At 45.1% G+C, this 19,892-nt stretch overlaps 2 protein-coding genes across 2 annotated transcripts in view; one reads left to right on the top strand and one right to left on the bottom strand.

The window, feature by feature from the left end:
- Maf (MAF bZIP transcription factor) overlaps nucleotides 1–10,193 on the top strand; it is a 358,548-nt gene extending 348,355 nt beyond the window's left edge. Inside the window, exon 3 of the mRNA XM_029480960.1 lies at nucleotides 10,065–10,193. The gene's annotated coding sequence lies outside the window, so the exon portion shown is untranslated. The remainder of the gene's footprint in view (nucleotides 1–10,064) is intronic.
- A 128-nt stretch (nucleotides 10,194–10,321) lies between these two features.
- Wwox (WW domain containing oxidoreductase) overlaps nucleotides 10,322–19,892 on the bottom strand; it is a 915,833-nt gene continuing 906,262 nt past the window's right edge. The window contains exon 9 of the mRNA XM_021170653.1: nucleotides 10,322–11,390. Coding sequence (XP_021026312.1) covers nucleotides 11,202–11,390 — 189 coding nt within the window. The 3' untranslated portion in view covers nucleotides 10,322–11,201. The remainder of the gene's footprint in view (nucleotides 11,391–19,892) is intronic.

The raw sequence follows: 19,892 nt of genomic DNA, 5'->3' as shown, positions 1-19,892 counted from the left end.
GTCTGCCATATCCTCCCTCCCCTCTCCACAGATGAATGGAGGTAACACTGCACAGCCTACATGCTGCACACCATTAGCCCTCCCTCACTGCCCAGCGCAGAACGGGCCCCAGTCTTCAGGCTGTTCATAATATTCTGACACTTTTATAGCTCCCCTGCTCTCTGCCAGGGCTGGCAGTTCCCTCAACACGCAGAGCAAATTCCACAGACAATAGAAAGACAGCTCTCACTGCAGAGGAAGGGTCAGGCAGCTCTTTAACAGGCCATCAAAGAGACACCCTGCAAAACGCCTGCCTTCCAGATGACTAGTGGGCGCCCACAAGACCGTCCTCTGACAACTGAGTTATTGCTTATTTTGTGGCCACACTAAAACCTGTTGCAAGGGAGACAGAACAGCCCATTCTGATCTGGAGATATAAGTGTAAAGAGAAAATGGTCTGACATCTGTCATGGCCATGATGTCTAAGGACAAAATTTTTTACTCTTGGTGTTATCTTGTCTTTTTCTTCTTTCTTTCTTTCTTTCTTTCTTTCTTTCTTTCTTTCTTTCTTTCTTTCTTTCTTTCTTTCTCTCTCTCTCTCTCTCTCTCTCTCTCTCTCTCTCTCTCTCTCTCTCTCCTTCCTTCCTTCCTTTCCTCTTTTTTTCTTCCTTTCTTCTTTAAATTTCTCCTTTGATAATTTCACTCATGCACTTAGCACACTGACCACTATCACCCACTACTTTTTCCCATTTCCCTCTTTCCCCTGTCTACCCTCCTACTCCCTACAGGATCTCTTTCTCATGTTCCTGTCTATTTGCTATGTATGTAATCCACTGAGTTTAACTAGGGTTGTCAGTTTAACCGTGAGTTTGCCTCCTAGTGGAATTAGCATAAATACAAAAAAAAACACCCAATGTTCTTTCTCTCCCCAGAATTTATCAATAGCCAATAGTTCATTAATAAGGTACAGCTTTGCGAGCCCCTCCCTGTTCCTTGTTGGACATCACAAAGGGCCAGCCTTGTGTAGTCTCAAGGTTGGCAGCTGCAGCATTTTGAAGTTATGATCATAATGGCTAGAACTGAATCTAGAAGGAGTTCACAGCCCTTCAGTCTGTCTGCCTGCTCTTATACACTTCCAGTCTCTTCTTCAGTGATGTTCCCTGAGCTTTAGAAGGGATGAGATAAATGCCTCATTTGTGTTGAGCCCTCCATTCTCACGTATTCCAAGCATCTTGGGCACCCCCCTTCACTGCACAAAGAGGCTTCTCTGACTGAGGCTGAGAGTAGCTTTTGCCTGTGGGTATAAACAGAGATTTAGTTAAGCAGGAGTCCATTTCTGACTTGGGTTTATGAACTCCACAGGCATGGGCTGTTAAGCAGGCTTTATGGTACCAGACATGAGTCCCTTCCTATGGAGAGAAATCAAAGAGTGGTTGGTTACCTCCACACCCTCTGTGCCACCATTGCACAGATGAGCACATTTTGCCCAGCAGGTTGGCTTTATGGTTCCTGGGGTGAAGTGACTGATGTTTTATCACCTCAAGCAGTACGCACAGGAAGCTTCTAGCTTGATCCCAGCTTGCTTTCTCTACATCTTGCAACTAGCCATGGGGTACGTGCTGTCATGGAGAAGGTTGGTTTAGAGGCTCCATTACTTTGGAACTTGCCATGATTACTCATATTTCCACTGTAGACTGTGTACCCTGTTTGGCTCTAGTCACCTCCAGCAGAATTTAAACAGCTCTGGAAATGTTCTAAGCCCAAAGCAATTCCAATTGTCAGATTCGGAGGAGGATGCTGCTATCTGCTCAGAATTTTTCTTCACTCAAAAATTCTATCAGCATTGCTGGATTTTTTTTTTTTTCTTTTTGCGATGTGAGCAAGTTGGTGAGCAGGCATATTCACCCACAAGTGCTTTCACGACTGGAGACCAGAGTTTAATATAGGGTTCCCCTGCCTCTCTTGCTCTCTGCCCTACTTTTGGAAAGAGGGTCTCTCGGTGACCCTGCAGTTGCGATTTCATCTTAGACTAACTGTTCAATGAGCCCAGAGGATCATCTTGCCTATGTTCTCCCTGTTCTGGGGCTACAGACATATGTCCCCACACCAGGCTTTTATATGCACACTGAAGACCTGCGTGCGCTTAGGGTTCCAGGCTTGTACTTCACCCACTCAACTTTCTCCCCAGCTCCTGTCAGTCATTGCCCTCTCTAATGACCTCATTCACGGTTCGCTGAGGAGTACTCTGTCTGATGAGTCTGAGGTTTGCCCTCGGACTCTGTTGTTTAGAAACTTCCCACGTGTAGAGATGAGATGGAGAAAAGAACTCAGGGTCTGGGCTTATCATTGAACACACATTGAGCAGGCAGTCACCACACACAGCGTTGGAAGGGGCTCGTCATACATGCACACAGCAGAGTTTGCTGAAGTCGTTTGTAAATGTTCAAGGTTAACAGGAATGCCACCGAGGAAGAGAGGCAAGGAGTTGAAGAAATAGACTATGCTAGAATAGACTATGCTAGATAACCTTGGTAGAAAGTCAAACTCTAGTGAGGAGAGCACCTTTTAAATATCCCCTGGATGAAGCAACACAAGGTGCTGCCTTGTATACAAAGCTCCGGAAGGAATTATAGGTAACTCTGCTTGGTTCCTTTTTTTTTTTTAATGAAATGATAATTATCCTCCTGATTTTGTTTTTGAGAAACATTTTTCTTCATACTTAAATCTTCCACTTGGTTCCTATAAACCTTAAAAAAAAAAATTCTGTTAGTACCTGAGCTCAGAGATCTTTCTAGAAAATCAGTTTTGATCCCAGTCAGCTCAGAGCCTGGCTGTAAGCCTCCACGACACAGGCAGGTCGTGTGACTGCTGAAGTGTTTTCTCCTCCCTACGACTCTTACTCTTTTGAAAAGCCACAGAGCTGAAACTCAGGTTGCACGAAACGTGGGAACTAGGTCTCAGAACAAATCAAAACCATCCACCTCATTTCTGTCCGGCGGAGAGAACCACTTGCACTCCCGTCTTTCCCTCGTTGAATCATCTCCACGTGTAGATGGATGGATGGATGTGGCGGGGGAGGTGACTCCCGGGGTGACATGCTTGCTAGGCAAGCTTGAGGAGCTGAGTTTGGAACTACAGCAAATGAGCAAATCTAGCCATGGGGGAATGGAGACAGGTGGCTCCCTCATAGGGCTCCCGGACCAGCAGCCTTGCTAAAACTGTGAGCTCCAGACAGTGAAAAGCCCTGTCCAAAAAAAAAAAAAAAAAAAAAAAAAAAAAAAAAAAAAAAAAAAAAAAGAACCGAGATCATAGAGGAAGACGCTCAAAGTCAACCTCTGGCTTACACACACACACACACACACACACACACACACACACACCACACACATACAGCACACACGCACACACGCACACACACAGAGCACACAAATAATTAAAAAATGTTTAAGTGGGTGCACAGATACCTAACAGCATCCTAATTTAGATTGTTACCAGCGGTTTGTAAGTATTACTAAATCGACCCTATTCCTGCTATGGCATTATCACCCTGTACTTGAACGGCGTGTCTTCCAACTCTAACATGTCAGAGGAGCCCACGTTTCCCTATTACTATCACTGTTATTGCTCCAAGAGGCATATTTCCATCTGTGCCTGGGGGATGCGACTGCTGCTGCTGCTTACAATTAGGTACCTGAACCCAGTGGCCTCTGCTCAAAAGACTTGAGGATGAATACAGTTGAACTGTTTAGTTTCTTGTGTGTGTGCGTGCATGTGTGTGTGTGTGTGTGTGTGAGAGAGAGAGAGAGAGAGAGTGTGTGTGTGTGTGTGTGTGTGTGTGTAAACCAGCTGTGGCTCATGTGTGGAGGTTATAAGACAATTTGTAGTTTTCTTCTTCTAAACCAGTGATCCTGGGTGGGGATGGAGTAGAAGTACGTGTGTGCACACGCATGCACACACACACACACACACACACGAGCGTGCACACGCATACCACAGCCACTTTCATACTTAGCGACTGCCCAGGCTTCCAGAATGACCCTGTTTTAGGATTTATACATAGAAGCTGAGTTTCTGGGCAAGGGTATCGGTACTGTTTTGTATGTGCATTTTCATATGTGTGTAGGCATGTGACTGCAGGTCATAGGGCAATGTCCAGTGTCCTCTTTGATCATGCTCTATGGTATTTTTTTCTGAGATAAGGTCTCTTATTGCTTTGGGGCTTACCAACTTGATTCAGCTCAGGTAGTCATTAAGTCCCAGGCCTCCCTACTACCCCTGAGCCCCCATCTGTCTTCACTTCTCCCAAGTACCAGATTACAAGCAAATGCATGCCTTGCTTTTTAAAACATGCATTCTGGGGTTCAAGCTCAGTCTTCACGCATATGCACCATGCACTTTACAGACTAACCGTCTCCCGCACCCTGATTTGCCCTATCCGTGATGATCGGTGCGGTTTTATTGGTTATTTTGTTCTCAACAACAGCTCTTCGTCTCTATTGCCACTGTTGAATGCGAACACGATATACACAGATGCGTTTGTGTTAGAAAATTCTCGGCAGCAAGCATGGAGACACATCTGAATGTTTTAGCTACTTATCTGGGGAAGCTCTCTCCAGCCTCCCAAAATGAATTTGAAGGCAGTCATGAAAGCTGCAAAAAAAGCTAAGCACTTCATCTTAAAGGCCCTCCAATCTAGGCCAGCCCAGGTAGAAGTCCCCGGAACTGACTCTGAAAGGAGGGAGCAAGGAGGGAAGGGCTGTCTCAGCATACCAGGCAGACTCCCAACCAAGTCCCAGGGCTGCCAGGAAAGCCTTCAGCCTCTCCCCAGAGCTTCTTACACAGCAGAACAGAGAGCACCAGGCTGCGGCCGGCGGTCCGGCTGACCCAAACTTCAGCTGGCGCCTTTCCGTTTTCTGCATTCAGCCGGTTTTTATTTCCGCTGATGCAGGGTTCCTGTACTTCCCTGCCTTGAGTCCAGGTGGATGGAGCATTCTTACCCAGGAACTTTCCCGGCATCCCTTCCCAAGGCTCATGCTGCGAAGTGCCAGGCAGGCAGGTCAACTGAGGAAAAGAAGCCCATCAAGAGCTAGCCCCCCTGACTGCAAAGCATCTGTGAGCCCGCCCCCACACGGCCCCTATGCACAGTAGCCGGGGTGGGGGTGAAGCCAGCCAAGGGGGCAGTTCGAGACAAGTCTTTTGTCTGTAGCTACTAAGACCCAGAAAGTGTTCTGTACTGTTTGGGTACTTTCTGCCTTCTTGGTACTTTAAGAAAAGCATCCACCTCTCTCAAGAGCCTTAGGTAAATGTATTTACCCAATCTATTTCTAAAACAAAACCTTGGTGGGGAGAGATCTTGACTCCAATAACAACAGCAACAACAACAAGTCATAAATTAAGGCATCTATCTATCTATCTATCTATCTATCTATCTATCTATCTATCATCTATCTATCTATCATCTCTTTACGGAATATAAGATCACCAAGACACTGAAAGATATAAAAGGAATTTATTTTGAAATTTATACGCTTATGGAGGAAACAAGACACAAACAAATTGGAGAATACATTTGCAAGATAGAAGAAAATATATCAGAATGTTTCAACCGGTTGTTGTGAGGCAAGAGTGGTCGTGTGTATTTTCTTGATCCCCCACCCCCACCCCCCGCAAGCTGAACCGCAAAGCACGAAGTTGAGTTCTCTCAGCAAAGCAGAAATGCATGTTGTTTCAACAATCATTTTTAAGATCGATGTTCTTTCAATAGGACTTTTTTTTTTTTTTGGTTGGTTGGTTGGTTGGTTGGGTTTTTTTCGAGACAGGGTTTCTCTGTATAGCCCTGGCTGTCCTGGAACTAACTTTGTAGACCAGGCTGGCCTCGAACTCAGAAATTCGACTGCCTCTGCCTCCCGAGTACTGGGATTAAAGGCGTGCGCCACCACGCCCAGCTCAATAGGACTTCTTAACTGAACCAATTACATAAATCTCATTCAAAGAATGTAAAGGAGAAAACATGTGCAGGCAAATCCTTTTTTACAACACGTATGGAAACAGGATGGTGTGTTGTATACGTGTGATGTATGCACACACATGACCCTTAAGTGGTAGGCCAGAATGCTGAGTGTCTTGATCTATGACTCTCTGCTTTATTTCCTTGTGCTCTGAGTCTGTCCATCTCTGACCCAATTCCCTGGGCACACATTTCCACAGAGTACGTCACTGTACCTGAACCTGAACTGGGATCTGGAAAGCCGCAGCAGTCCTCTATCTTGGGTGCCAAGAACACTTGAGGTTATAGGCATTTGTGGCTACGCATTATTGTTTTGCCTGGGTGGTTGGGATTTGAACTAAGGGACTCAGGCTTGTACTGAAAACACTCTCACCTGCTGAGCCATCTCGCTAGTCTTCTCGGGTTAAGACTTAAGGAACTCTTTTTAAATGTTTGATAGAGCTCTAGAAGTAGAAAATAAAGCTCGGGAGATGTGGTGCAGAGGAGGGACAAGACAATGCCCAAATGCTGTGTGCCCAGGGAATTGGGTCAGAGACGGACAGAGTCAGAGCACAAGGTCGCACCAGAAGCCATGGCCTCAGGCCCCATAGCTTCCTTTCTGATGAAAAGAAGAATCACACTGACACTGGTAGTGGGAGATGAGCCTCCACACAGGCAGCTTTGCAAGTAAGCTGTTGGGAGAACACACTCAAGCTTGGGAAATGAAACCCGGTGAAACTGGGCCTTCTTCATTAGGATGACCAATATCCAATGAGACACAAAGCCAGATCCCAGGAAACACCGGGGGATAAGAGACAGGACCTCGCTCTCTCTCTCCTCTGTGAGTGAGAGGCAGAGAGTGGCTCTCTGCATATTCATATTTCATCCATTCAAAGTAGCTTTGCTTCCTTGTTCGAAGATGTGTCGGGAGATGGCCCCATAAACACTACAGCAAGAAAATAGACAATCTCTCTGATTGGTACAACATAAATGGCATTTAACAAATGCAGACAGTTTGTCAGCTATCAAGATGTGGCCCTCTGGGGACCGCCATCTAGTGCTGTGAGCACAGGAGCCAATGGGAAGCAAAGGCATCTATGGCATTCATTTTGGTCTGGGTTCTAGACTCAGATGAGGTCACTGCCCTGCTGTGCTGATGATCAGAAAGGAAGAGAGACAAGATGCTCTTTGAATACCTGGTAAAAAAAAAATGGGGCACTTTCCCACCCAAATCCTCTCTGCATACACTCACTCTGAATTTCCATGCTAATTAAAATTTCCAACTCTACCCTGCGGGAGGGAAAAGGAAGGACAGATGTTTCTGCTTTAAATAAGGAGGCTGGATGCTAGGCGATAGTAGCATAAGTAGATATAGCTTGTGACAAGATGATGTTGAAATAACTTTGAAAGAGTAAATAGCACATGGCGTTGACAAGGCTGTAAACAGACACACACATGCTTCTGGTGAGCATGCCATCATTGAAACATACCAGTCCTGTGAGATTTTTTGGGGCTCCATGCAAACAGATGCTATGAATTCTTAAGAGGAACAGTCTGTATGTTTAGAGATGCTGAGACATCGGTTCTAACAGTACAAACTAGAAATTCCCTGAGTGTCCCATAGTAGAAACACAGGGCCTAGAAGGATAGCCCACCCACATGATATACTAAGTATCTATTAACATCATGGAAAGACTGGGGAAAAAATAGATGATGTTTGTGGAGGAAAAAAGAGAAGGGATACAAAATCAAACGCTTGAGCCAAAAGAAAAGACTCTAGAGGTAATATGGGAAGGGGGCATTATCTGTATTTAAATGTAGTGATGTTGCTAGGGTCCCTTTTTTCTAAGAGTTATCTTTGTTGGTGGTAGCTCATTTCATGAATTCAGTGATTCAGTTTAGCACCCAATGATCATATGGATCATATGTAATGAACTTACTTAGTGTTCTGAAGTGATTTCAGCAACGAGCTGGGGTATGTTAGGAGGCACGGAGTCAATGTACAGGGTACATAGGTGTTGTTATTTTACGGTTTGGGTTTTTTCGTGCATTTTTTTTTTAAGATAAACTTCTAAAAGTGGTGAGTATTGGTGGTGGAAATTGGCAGGCACTTTGCAATCTGAGACCTTCTGGCCTAGCACTGACCTTGACAAAGTAATCAGGCCTCCTCTTCATTGAGGTTTGAAATAAAACTGCTCATCTCCTCATTCTGAAAAAGCAAAGCCACAAGCCACAGGCTGTGACCATTGCCTCAGTTGCTTTCTGATTGAGAAGTGGCAGCAAGGTCTCTCTCAGGCACGGATGTGGAAACCAGATGCCTTTTTTTTTTTTTTGGACTTAAAGAGACAGGAACAGAGAGGAACGTGGCAGAAAATGACCAAAATGGCTCATTCTTTTCGATGGATGTATTCTATTGGCTACATCAGAATGTTGGACATTGAGTCCACCCACAGAAGAGACTTATCTATAACTGGAATAGAGTTAGGGAGGAAGGCTGTTTGGGTAGACCAGAAGCCAGTACTGCTGGGTATGAAAGTCATTGGTAAAGTTTATACCAGTCATTGACTACAGAAGGACAGCCATGTTTCAGCCTTAGGTAGAAAGAAGGTTAGCTTTCCTTTGTGTGTATCTCACTCCTTGTCTAAATGTAATGTGTAGACATTTCTGGTCTCCAGTCAGTCCATAAAAAGGGGTTGTAGTAGAAGGTACATGGGCTTGAAGGCAGACAGAGCTGCCTTTCAGTCTCGACTGCTACTCATCGGACACAGGCCATGGAGAAGGTGCTTTATCTTCAGTTTTATCCCTTGAGCAAACAATAAAAAGATGGGTATGGTTTGCCTAGACCCTTAACTAACTCAGCCAACATCCCAAGTTTCGTGGAGCTTATACTATGGGGGAAGGAAAAGGATGGTTGCTAACATGTCCAGTGCTATTTTATATTTGAAAGGAGAAACATTAAGGGGAGGGGAGGGGAGGGTCACTGTAGTGATACCATGAACAAAGTGGCCAGTTTCACACTACCTCATCTGAAACAGGTGACCTTTGAACAGAGAGCTGAAGTCAGTTGAGAGACAAATCTTTATGTGAGAAAAAATCATTTCCACAGAAGGAGCAGTAGTCAGAAAGCTCCTGAATTGGGAGTGTGTTTGGCATGTCTGAAGGATACAAGACGTCTAGAGGGTGTTCTACAAGAAAGGGAGAAAGTGCTAGAATGTAGGATGGGGTTCTAATTAGGAGAGAACAATGAGGCTGTGGGAGAAAATGTTTATGACTTGGTGCAAGGGCCGGGCAGTGGTGGCACACTCCTTTAATCCCAGCACTTGGGAGGCAGAGGCAGGCGGATTTCTGAGTTCGAGGCCAGCCTGGTCTACAGAGTGAGTTCCAGGACAGCCANGGCTANACAGAGAAACCCTGTCTCAAAAAACAAACAAACAAACAACAACAACAACAAAAAGACTCAATGAAAGGAGAGCTGTCAGCTAGCTTTCACTGTGTAACAAATAATCCTGTGATTTGAAGGTTTAAATAAATTACAGATCTTTACTATTCGTTGTAGTTCTGTGAATGGAGGGTAGTTACTTCTCCTCTGAGATGACTCAGACGGCATGGGAGGCTGCAGCTAGGCTGTGAGGAGCTGAAACGAAATGGCCTTTCACATGACCCACCTAGAGGCAGAGGCCCAGAGATCTGTGGTATTGGCTGGCCTGAAGCTGCCATCCCAGGAGGAGGAGGAGAAACGGTGTGACATGAAAATCTCTGCCCTCACCTTCCTCCAGTTTAATGAAAGGGTCTCTGTCATGTCACAGAGGACTCTCCTGTATCTTACTTGCCTTCAATTTTGCATTTCAGAATGCAGCTTTCAGGATTCCCATATGGGGCAATGAATACATGAAAGGCCTGGTCCTTAGGACACATGGGCCACATTAATTTACTTAAAGTCATCTCCATGCTCCCTTGCCTGGAGACCATGGTGTAAGTAGACAGAGTGGGTGTTCTCACACAACTGGTAATTCCAGGAACCATCCCTCAGGTTAAGAATTAAGATAATTGAAGTGAAATTGCACCACGGTCACTCTTCTCTTCTTTCTTTCTCCCACAGAAAATATGATGCCGGCATGCTTATCCCATGAGACGACTCGGCCCACAAAGCACAAACACTAAACTCGAACTCAGAGAAGAATCACGAATGGTGTTTTCCTGGCATCTACGAGAAGCGCTTTATTTTTCCTCTACATTTCTTTTCTATAAAACAAAAGAAAAAAGAAAGAAAACAAACATACACAAAAAGAAACCAAAACAGAAAAAGATTACTGATGTGAACATTCAAACAGACGATATACACTTCAGACAACCATAGTTAAGCATGTTCTTTTATTAAGCATAGGATGGGGGAGCCAGGGGAAGCGAACTCCAGAGGACTTAGAGGCTGGGACAGTCACTAAAGAAGATGTTCTTGGAACTGTGAGTGAAGACTGGAGGGAACTACGTCCTTGCTTCCCAGCTCCAGCATATCCCATGTATCTTAAGGACACCTTGCCTCCTTCCTTGCCTGCCTAGGGAATGGTTTGCAAAATGTAAAATGTACTCGTTATAATCTCTAAAGAATTGCTTGTGTTAACTTTGGCAAGGAGGTCAGGGAACGGTGCTTCTGGGACCCACCAGCTCTGCACACCGACTCTGCGCCCCTCTGATGGCCCCTTCGCATTGGTTCTGTTGGGACTAGGTACTGAGTTTTCTCTCAAGTTGCCACACCTGCTCAGACTTGGTAGGGAAGTGTGAAACATGGCCTCCAGGATTGAACTCAGCCTGGAGAAGTGAACAATGTGTGTTTTTTTTTTCTTCCATTAACAGGAGAAGGCCAACCTTGGGTGGCAAAGGTGGCAGTGGTGGCAGCTGGGTGGGTTGAGGGGATATCAGGTTATTCTAAGGTTGATAGAAAATCACGTGTGCTTTTACAATGAGCAAGGGAACCTACATGCTAAGCATGCTTCCATTTTCAAGCAGGCCAACACCGGAAAAGCAAGCAGTCCCACGATTAACCCTGTCCTAGAAAAGGGACATCATCTCTTGAAATTCCCTGCTTCCCACTGGTTATAACCTTCTCCCATTGATTACAGCTGTTCTTATCTACTCTCATTGCCCTGCACTGGAGGTTCAGGGCACCCAGGATGATGGGGCTGACTGTGATGAGGGTCAGAGCATGGGTGGAGTTTTGCCCAACATTATGGGGTTCCAATTAGCTGGACGAACTGCCCAGTCGGTCCTGGATGAGCCTCTCGCTGAGTTCCCACAGGGCCCGGGCTGTCTCTTCACTCTGAGCCTCCTCGGATGGCAGGCAACGGCAGCAGTTGTTGAAATACATCCCTCCGAGGCCCTCCAGCTCTGGGGCGACTGCACAGTAGACAGTGGTAGCAGCTCCCTGTTGCTGTAAAGCAGAGAAGAAAGAAAAGCGATTATTTTTTTAAGAAATGAGTGACAAGGCGATGCCATTCTGGCTATCTGGAGATTAGCGGGGCCTTTCTCCATTTGGACATTGGAGGGGCCAAGGGCTGGACTCCAAGCCCAGGACTGCCGAAGTATGATGTGCGACAGCTGTGGAAAAACAAGTCCATAAACTCTGCTTGTAAAGCTGGTGTGACTTTTTACACCTCAGAGAGGAAAAGGCTTGGGAAATAAAGACGTGTTTCAAACTATCATGCCAGACGCCACTTCGGCACAGAGAAGGAGATGCCATACTCCCCAACACGCAAGACCAAATCCATCCGACCCTTTGACTTCTCAAAGCCCAATATAATTTGACACCGAGAGCTTTCTAGAACCTTCTGTCAAAAGAAACCAACAACTCTTGATTATGGCCCATCAAGTGGAAGGCTCAAGAGAGACTAGTGCCAGATCTTTCCTGTAGTCTTTGCTCAGGGTGCTTTTAGGGGGTAGGATAGGTTAACAACCTGTTGAGATATTAAAACACACACACACAGACACAGACACACAGAGTCTCACATGTCCCTATGCTGATGTGTTTATTAGTTCATCCAGAAAACACTTCTCTAAATGTCATATCTGTTCTGATTTACAACAAGATATGGCCTAAGGTGGGAGGCATGTTTCCTACCAGCCCGTTTCAAAATGCAAGTCTCTGTGAGCAGCATTGATCATTTCCGGTCTCTTCTGGAGTAACGGTTGAGGCGGTAGCTAGGGGGTGTGTCTGCTGATGCGGTACCAAGTCATTGCGACTGACAGAATATTGCCCGAGATGTTATAAAGGGGGCAAGAACTCACTTTGCTTTGCAAGCCATAATTAAAAATAATAGGCTTCTGTTCGTCAGGAGGCACGGTGAGCTCGGCTCTAATTTAAAACCAGTACAGTACATCTGCTATCTTGTGATCATTAATGAGGGAGGGGGGACAGTTCCCAATGGATCAACCCACTGTCCGCTGACAGAGAGTGCGGTCACAAACAAGGACCAAAAGGTCACCACAAGATGTCACCTTCAGGAAAACATTAGGGATGTTTTGCTTATGAGGGAGCTGGCTTTCTGCCTCTACTCAAATGTAATCATTTTTTTTCCTGCCCCAACAGGGTTTAAGTTGTGTCAACTTAGACTGTCCATGGAAGAACATCCCCATAAATGTAGAATCAGTGGGGCCAGGGGTGCCTTCGAGAACCAGGATCCCAAGAACTTACAATTTTAGCAAAGTTCTAAGAAGCCCACTTGGGTTTTTGTGGGTCTGTCTCTGTGTTGGGAATCTGTGGTCATGTATGCATTGGTCAAATGCAGCCACATGGCCTGCCTGTGGGAGAGGAATGGAGGAGTGTAGGATGCAGACTTGAAGTTAGATAACGCCTAGCCGCTTGAGACTGCTGGACAGGTCCCATCGGTCCAGGATTTGAACATGACTTGTGGTTGAAGCGTAATTGAATAATAACAACTTTTTGTGACTTCTTGAGGTCCCTCAAAATATTTGACTCCTCCTGCTTCTCCCCCAGCCCCACCACCCAAAACAGTGACTGCTTTGGATTCATTGATTTCTTTCTCAATTGGTTTCCCTTTTGTAAGTTGTTTTTCCTCATCACCATTAGCTGAACACCAGGTGTGTTTATCTAAACTACCTGTCAGACAGTAATGGGGTTCCTCTGCATTCTGTAAGGAGGAGGTGGGCAGCCAGAGGGTCTCTAATAGCTAAGTAGAACACAGAGATCATCTCTCAGGTCACCCAAGCCACACAGTAGCTTGTCTTCAGCTCTCTGCAGGGTCTAGGTGAGGATGGAATTCTGGATAAACTTTGGGCTGTCTCTCTTGGATTTTCATTTTTATTTTGTAGCCAAGAGTGACCAGGCAACTTGCCACAGATGTCTATGTGGTGGCTGAGAGAATCCAATCAGCTCACCTCCAAATCCATCCCTTCTCCTCTTTTTTCTCCTCTTCTTCCTCCCCCACCTCTTCCCCTCTTCCTCTTCCTTCTCTCTTCCTTCTCTTCTCCTTCCTCCTCTTCTTCCTCTTCTTCCCACTCCTCTTCCTTCTCCTCTTCCTCCTTCTCTTACTTTTCCCCCTCCTGGAACCATAGATGATTCTCATGTTAGACAATGGTTCTAATCTCACAGCAGGCTGCCCTCCCACAGCCTTGCTAACCCTGAGACAAGACCAAGGGAGGCCACTCAGGAAAGTGAAAACCAGAGATCTTCCAATCCTAATGTGGCACATTGCCACTGTGACCTTCTAAACATGATGTGGTCTGTATGCTTGCATTGTGGAAATGGTGCTTTTGTGACAAAATTCTAAATCCCCCCCAATCCAGAATCAAGTTAATTTGTGGGTCACGAGGAGATGTATTCTCCTTTGTTGGGATGGGCAAGTGACTGCAGTTGGGCTGGTTTCGTGGAAATGTACATTTGGTACCTATGCTTCAGCAATTTTAAAAGCCCAGAGTTCCACGCATGCGCGCTTCAATTCTGTGCTATCAGTCTTAGGCTGTTTACAACCCAAATTCTACTGCCAGTGCCACAAGCTTTATAAAAGAACACAGTACAGGGTACAAAGGCCACCTTTGCTGCCCCAAAGACCAATTGTGTGCTTTTGGCAAAGCATCCCTGCCCTTGCCATGCACATGGCCACTGGCTCTCGCTTTATCTTCTTTTCAGACACACAATTACGTGCTGACAGTATCTCATTGGTCCCATGCCCACTACCTCCGTGTGCTTTTTGGAGAATTTTCTTTTCAAATGTTCCAATGGCAACCTTTGAGTGACATCTTTATGCCATCCGATGTGGCAACAGTTTAATAACAAGTTCCCACTTGGGGCTCACCAGCTCTTCAAGAGTCTGCATACCATCAGCCTGAGACAGGACCACATTAGTGAGGTCTCATTAGCAAACAAGCTTTGCCGCTAACAGAAGATAAAACATTTTTAAACGGATAAGAAAGGGTTTGGGGGTTTGGGCTCCCCCCTCCGCCCTGAACACTTCAATCACCATCAAATGACTTTCACGCCACTTTGAGGGGCATCAGTACATAATTCAGAGAAGATGAAAGAGACGCATAAAGGAATTAATGTTAACAACACTGGTGTAATATTTGAAGGTACGACTTGCCATTTGTCAACATTGCTTTACTGATCCATGGTGATAAAATAATAACCCGTTGACATATGAATGCTGGTGGGAGCTGTGAGTTCTCCCAGAATTTGTGTGTGTGTGTGTGTGTGTGTGTGTGTGTCTGTCTGTCTGTCTTTCTGTCTGTCTGTCTGTCTCCTCCAGAACAATTTCTTCAGGCTGTGCCCAGTCACTGGGTAGCAGAAGCTGGGGAAGTAGATCCTGCAACCCACAGCGATGTCACTGGGTTAAAGCACGGATGGCTTAGGACTGAGCGTTTGTGGGAAGCCTAGCAGAATTTTTAATCATACCCCAATGGCATCTAGGTTCTAGTCAAACATTTTCGAGTAGCCAGAGTTCGACTGTGCCATCAGTTGTCACTATGCTTGTAAAGTTGTCCAGGGTTCTTGTTTGGGTGTTAGGCTGAGAACACTTTTCTAACAGAGGTTTATCAGTCTCTGTAGGAAATCATTTTTCAGGTATGCAATCCTGTCTTCCACCTCAGAAACATGGAACACAAATAAGGGCGGCTGTTGGTTGCTGAGACCCCGAGATTTAAAGGGGCCACCCTTCCAAAAGTCCTTTGCTGCGATGAAACTGTTAAGTAGCTGCCTTCCATCAACATTTATTTGATAATGGCTGGCCATCAATTTGTAGCCGTCAGCACAGGACACAAATGGATATTGAGTCCTTCGAAGAAAAAGGTGTGGAGGTTTCTGATAAACAAAACATGTTTTTTAAAAAACAACAACCAGCACATATTGATATCTGTGATGCGTTACTTAGTGCTTTGATAGAATGTCCATGTTCTGATAAGAACACGTGTCACACAATTAACTTAGCGTTCGGGTGACTCTGCTTTAATATGCATGCTCATTTAAAAGGAAGAGTAGACCCCTTCTTGAAGGAGGTGTAACAATGCATTTTAAAAGATGCCTGCTATCATGGCATATCTATATTCAAAGACTTGAAAGAGTGGAAGATGTTTGAAGATTGCTTTATTACAGACACATCCACACCATGCCATCACAGAGCAAATGCTGAATTAATCAATTTATGCAAAAAAAAATAGATTCAGGAAAGGGAGGGAACACACCGTGCAAGCTAGATTAGGCTTGGAGCCTCAAGGGCAGGGAAGGCAGGCAGCTCTTGAGAAGTGGGCCGTGACTACAAAGGTGGATTGGAACTGCTGAGCTGCAATGAGAAGGTTAGGCAAAGAGGAAAGACAGGTGCATCTTCAGACCCTTGGAGCTTTCATTGAGACTCATCTGGGGTCTCAGAGGCATAGAATATACTTTCCAAATGTGAAACCCATGGCCACATGAATAGATCATGCTGAGTGAAATGATTGGTCCGTTACAAAGCTGTAGTAGTGACAAGCATCTTACTACCCTCCCCCTCCCCCCCAGTAACACTCATGCAAGAGAACTTATAAAACTTCTATCTGAAATACACAACGCAGGATTCTGGAGTTCATCTCCAAAGGTCTTGGTGCTTGGGACATAACTGTTCCCACAATTAATAACTTCAATCTCCGGTTTACAGGGCAAAACCAAGCTGTTCCAAGGGGGTGCTGTGTCCCTACTTAACTATCCAAGAGCAAAATTGTCAGTGGACAAATTGACCTCCTATTCCAGAATGTTCCACTGGTTCATAAAGAGGAGTAGTCAGTGCAGAAAGGAAGCTCACACACCTCTCTGATGAGTAACCTAAATGACAGAGTATCACCATGGCTACCCATCCAACCAGATGTGCGTACGAATAAGCAGCCAGGTTCCACCACAATAAAAGAGAACAAACAGCTCTGGGCTCCAGTGAGCTCCAGCCACTGGTGACCATTCCAGTAGCTACGATGACTAGCATTCATTGAGATGTGACCATCTGCTAGCACCTAGCGTCAGCATCACCTTCTAATCCTCACGATGTCCTCACGCTGGGGACAGCTAGCTTCCTCATTTTTATAGACCCACATAGATTCAGAGATCAACTGGACCCTGTCCAAAGACACAGTGATGGTCGCAGACTGACAGACGCAGAATCCATGAGTCAGTGTAGGAAACCGCCTTCCCAAACACGTGACACACATTGGTCAGTTCCTCCCAGATGCCTCCCATTCAACTCAAGCTTCCTTGTGCTATTTTGTCACTAATCAGAGCCTAGCTGCCCTGATCTGGCCTAAATTAAATATATGAGCTGTCTGTATGTTCACCTGAAAAATGTTCAAAGGAGATTTTTCCACTGTTGATTTAGTCAGTGAACTAAATTGAAATTATATCCATTTGGATTAACACCAAAAAGTGAAGACTCAGCACACAGTCCACCAATTCAACAGCAAATGACCCTTTACTAAAGAAAGAAAAAAGATAAAGAAAGACAGACAGACAGAAAGACAGAAAGAAAGAGAGAAAAAAAGAGAAAGTTACCTGACTCAAAATGGCACTGCCAGGCATAAGATCTGCCAACTTAAAGAATATACCCTTTGATGATAGATATCTTCTAAGAATGAACATCAAGACCAGTGGAATGCATGGTTGCTTACATGCCCTCTGTGTTCTGCCCATCTCCCAACAACACTCTGATAGGAAAGCTTGCCTGTGCTCCACCAGAAAGGTACAGGACTTTCAGTTTGCTTCCAAAGCCAGCCCTGTTTTGAAAACTCCCATACAAATGTAGCCTTCCATAGAGGCAGGCTCTGACAATCCATTAGACTTGCAAACCAACCCATCCCCCTCCTTGCAGCCCCCCAACCCCCCCCAATAAATCCCTAGCAAATTAACTCCTACAAATTCCCAACAGTTGATTCCTCCATGGGCCTTGAATAATACAGGCTCAGCTCAGATACATGCAAATATTTTATGTAGACACGGAGATGTAAACATCTTCCTAGCCCTTGGGAGTTCTGCTAATGCACAGGTTGTTCTTAAGCCTTCCTTACAAAAAGCCTTCATTGCCGGGGGAGGAGGGGGAAGCAAAGCTCTGTAGACTGGATATTTGTTTACAGGGTATACCAGTGTGAGGAATGTTCCAGAAAAGCCATACTACCCCTTCCCTCTGCAGAAGAGAATGTGTTCGCCTGACACAGTGACTTTGACAGTGAGTTTCAGAACTTACTCGTTACCACAAATCCTTTTGCTACACACAGGGTCTCGGGTGTGGAAGAGCTCGGGTTCTTTTTGTCCTGGTGACTCTCGAATGAAGGTACAGAGTGCATTCTCAGGTGTGCGGACTTATCTGTAGAGTTCAGTAATGCCAGGGATCCCAGGGTGGGGCACACATTGAAAGACGCCAACCCATCAGGCCAGTCACAGATAACACCCAAATTGCAAAGTCCCTCTTGAGCAACATGGAGGAGCAGAAAGAATGACCTTTAACTGTCCAGTGGCAGCCAAGTACTCAGAGAGAGTCTCCGAGATGACCCCAGACATTTCCTGTTGCATTTGAAGGAATCCAAGTAAAACAGCACCCAATGTAAGTCAGATCGCTGCCAGAAGACAGTTTTCTAGAAAGATCCCCGAGGAGTTTGAGCCCCTGGCTTGAAGACCAGGAGAGAATGAATACAAAAGTCCATGGCAGTATTGCTTTTTCTTTGAGAGAAAGTCTGGAACCACTGGATTGTAGGTGGAAAGCGGGATGGAATTCTTTCTAGAACAGAAGAATAGAGCTGCCATCCCGAGCCTTAAGCCTAGAAAGGGACTAGAGAGCCAATCACAGCCATCCTGAGGTATCCAAATGTTTGGTCTCAGAACATGAGGCCAGGCAAGGCTTTAATTTAACCGAGGTTGGAGAGCAGAGCAACCCAACCTCTGTAAGCTCTCAGGGTTCTGTCTGCACATCAAGGATTGTTCTAGACTTTCTCTCAAAATAAATAAGGTACCTTTCCTATTTTCCTCATTTGCCATAGACAACTCATGAGTTCTGTGACAGAATTCTGTGTGCAATATGATAATTAAGATCATTTCACCTTGCGGGACCCTACACTTTTGTGGGGAGAGAGGTGGAGGTACCCCCAATGAGAAGAGGGAAAAAGCATGACTCACATGTACTCTCTTAGATTGTCTCTCGAAGCACATTTACTCCACATTCTGTTCGTGACCGCCCCCGCCCCCGTCACTCTTGAGCAATTCTCACTAGATGGAAGGGAAGGTCTGGTGGATTAGGCCTTACATATTCAGGAAAGATGTCCCTGGGCATTCCCCATTGAGTTGCCCATAATTTGTACATCGCTCAACACAGCTTGCCATTTAGTTCTTTTACGGGTGGAGATTTCTCTTGTGGGATGGAAATCCGATCTGGGTATCCATTCTTTCATGAGTTACTTTGATCTGGCCCAAAAGAAGAGCCATAGACATTTGCCACTGAAATAAGCATCTTGCGAATAGCATAATTCTTCTACATTGGGCCTACCATTGTCATTTTTCAACTGGTCCACCTCAATGCCAGAGCTGAAGGACTTACGAAGAGATAAAAGACTTACATAAGAGATAAAAGAAGATATTTGGTAGGCATTAATTTGAAACATCTTACATTTCACTTCTTTAACCTGTTGTAGCTACTTATATTTATATATAATTTATAAATACTGTATATACATGTATGCCTCTGTATTCACCATGTATACTGAATAATTTAAAAATGATTGTCAGGCAGAATCAATGGCTTTGGTTCTAATATAATGTGGGAAAAAAAGATGTCTCCTTAGTATAAGTGAAACACATAGGGGGACCTCTTCTTCTGCATAGAAAAGTTTCAGTCAGTTTGCCTGTCCTTTTATCTCTTCAATTATATAAAACTATGTGGAGAGCAGGCAGGATTTCAGGGCACACCTCGAACAAGCTGTTTAGACTGTTAACAGGATACAGAATGTATATAGCTATGTCACTGTTAAATTCTACAAATAAGAAATAAAAATACCATGGTGGGAGGTGGAAAACGCAGAGTTCCTAATATGACATATCAGGGTAAGAAATGACCCGTTAATCCCTCATCCCAGCATGACCTACGAAGGCACACCTTGCCATAATTCAGCTCTCATGGTAGCCCCCCTACCCTCACCCCCATGGCCAGCCCTGCCATGTCAAATAGGGTACATTCTCATTTAGCTGTGTGTGTTTTCTTTGAGAACTCCTCAGAACACATCATTTCTCTGGCTTGAAGATGTCAGCCTTGCTGATATTTCATTTAGAACAGAGCATCTCGTTTGTTATTACTTCCATAATTAATGGTGATCGCTCAGGCACTGCCTTTACACAGAGAGAGCGCTTCTCTGTGGTCTAGGGGCTAATGAGAAACAATAGATATTTCATTCACCAGCAGCTTGTTGCTAGTTAGTGGGAAAT

The sequence above is a fragment of the Mus caroli genome, chromosome 8, assembly GCF_900094665.2.
Source record: "Mus caroli chromosome 8, CAROLI_EIJ_v1.1, whole genome shotgun sequence".
Taxonomy (NCBI): Eukaryota; Metazoa; Chordata; class Mammalia; order Rodentia; family Muridae; genus Mus; species Mus caroli.
This window is presented reverse-complemented; position numbering and strand designations above follow the sequence as displayed.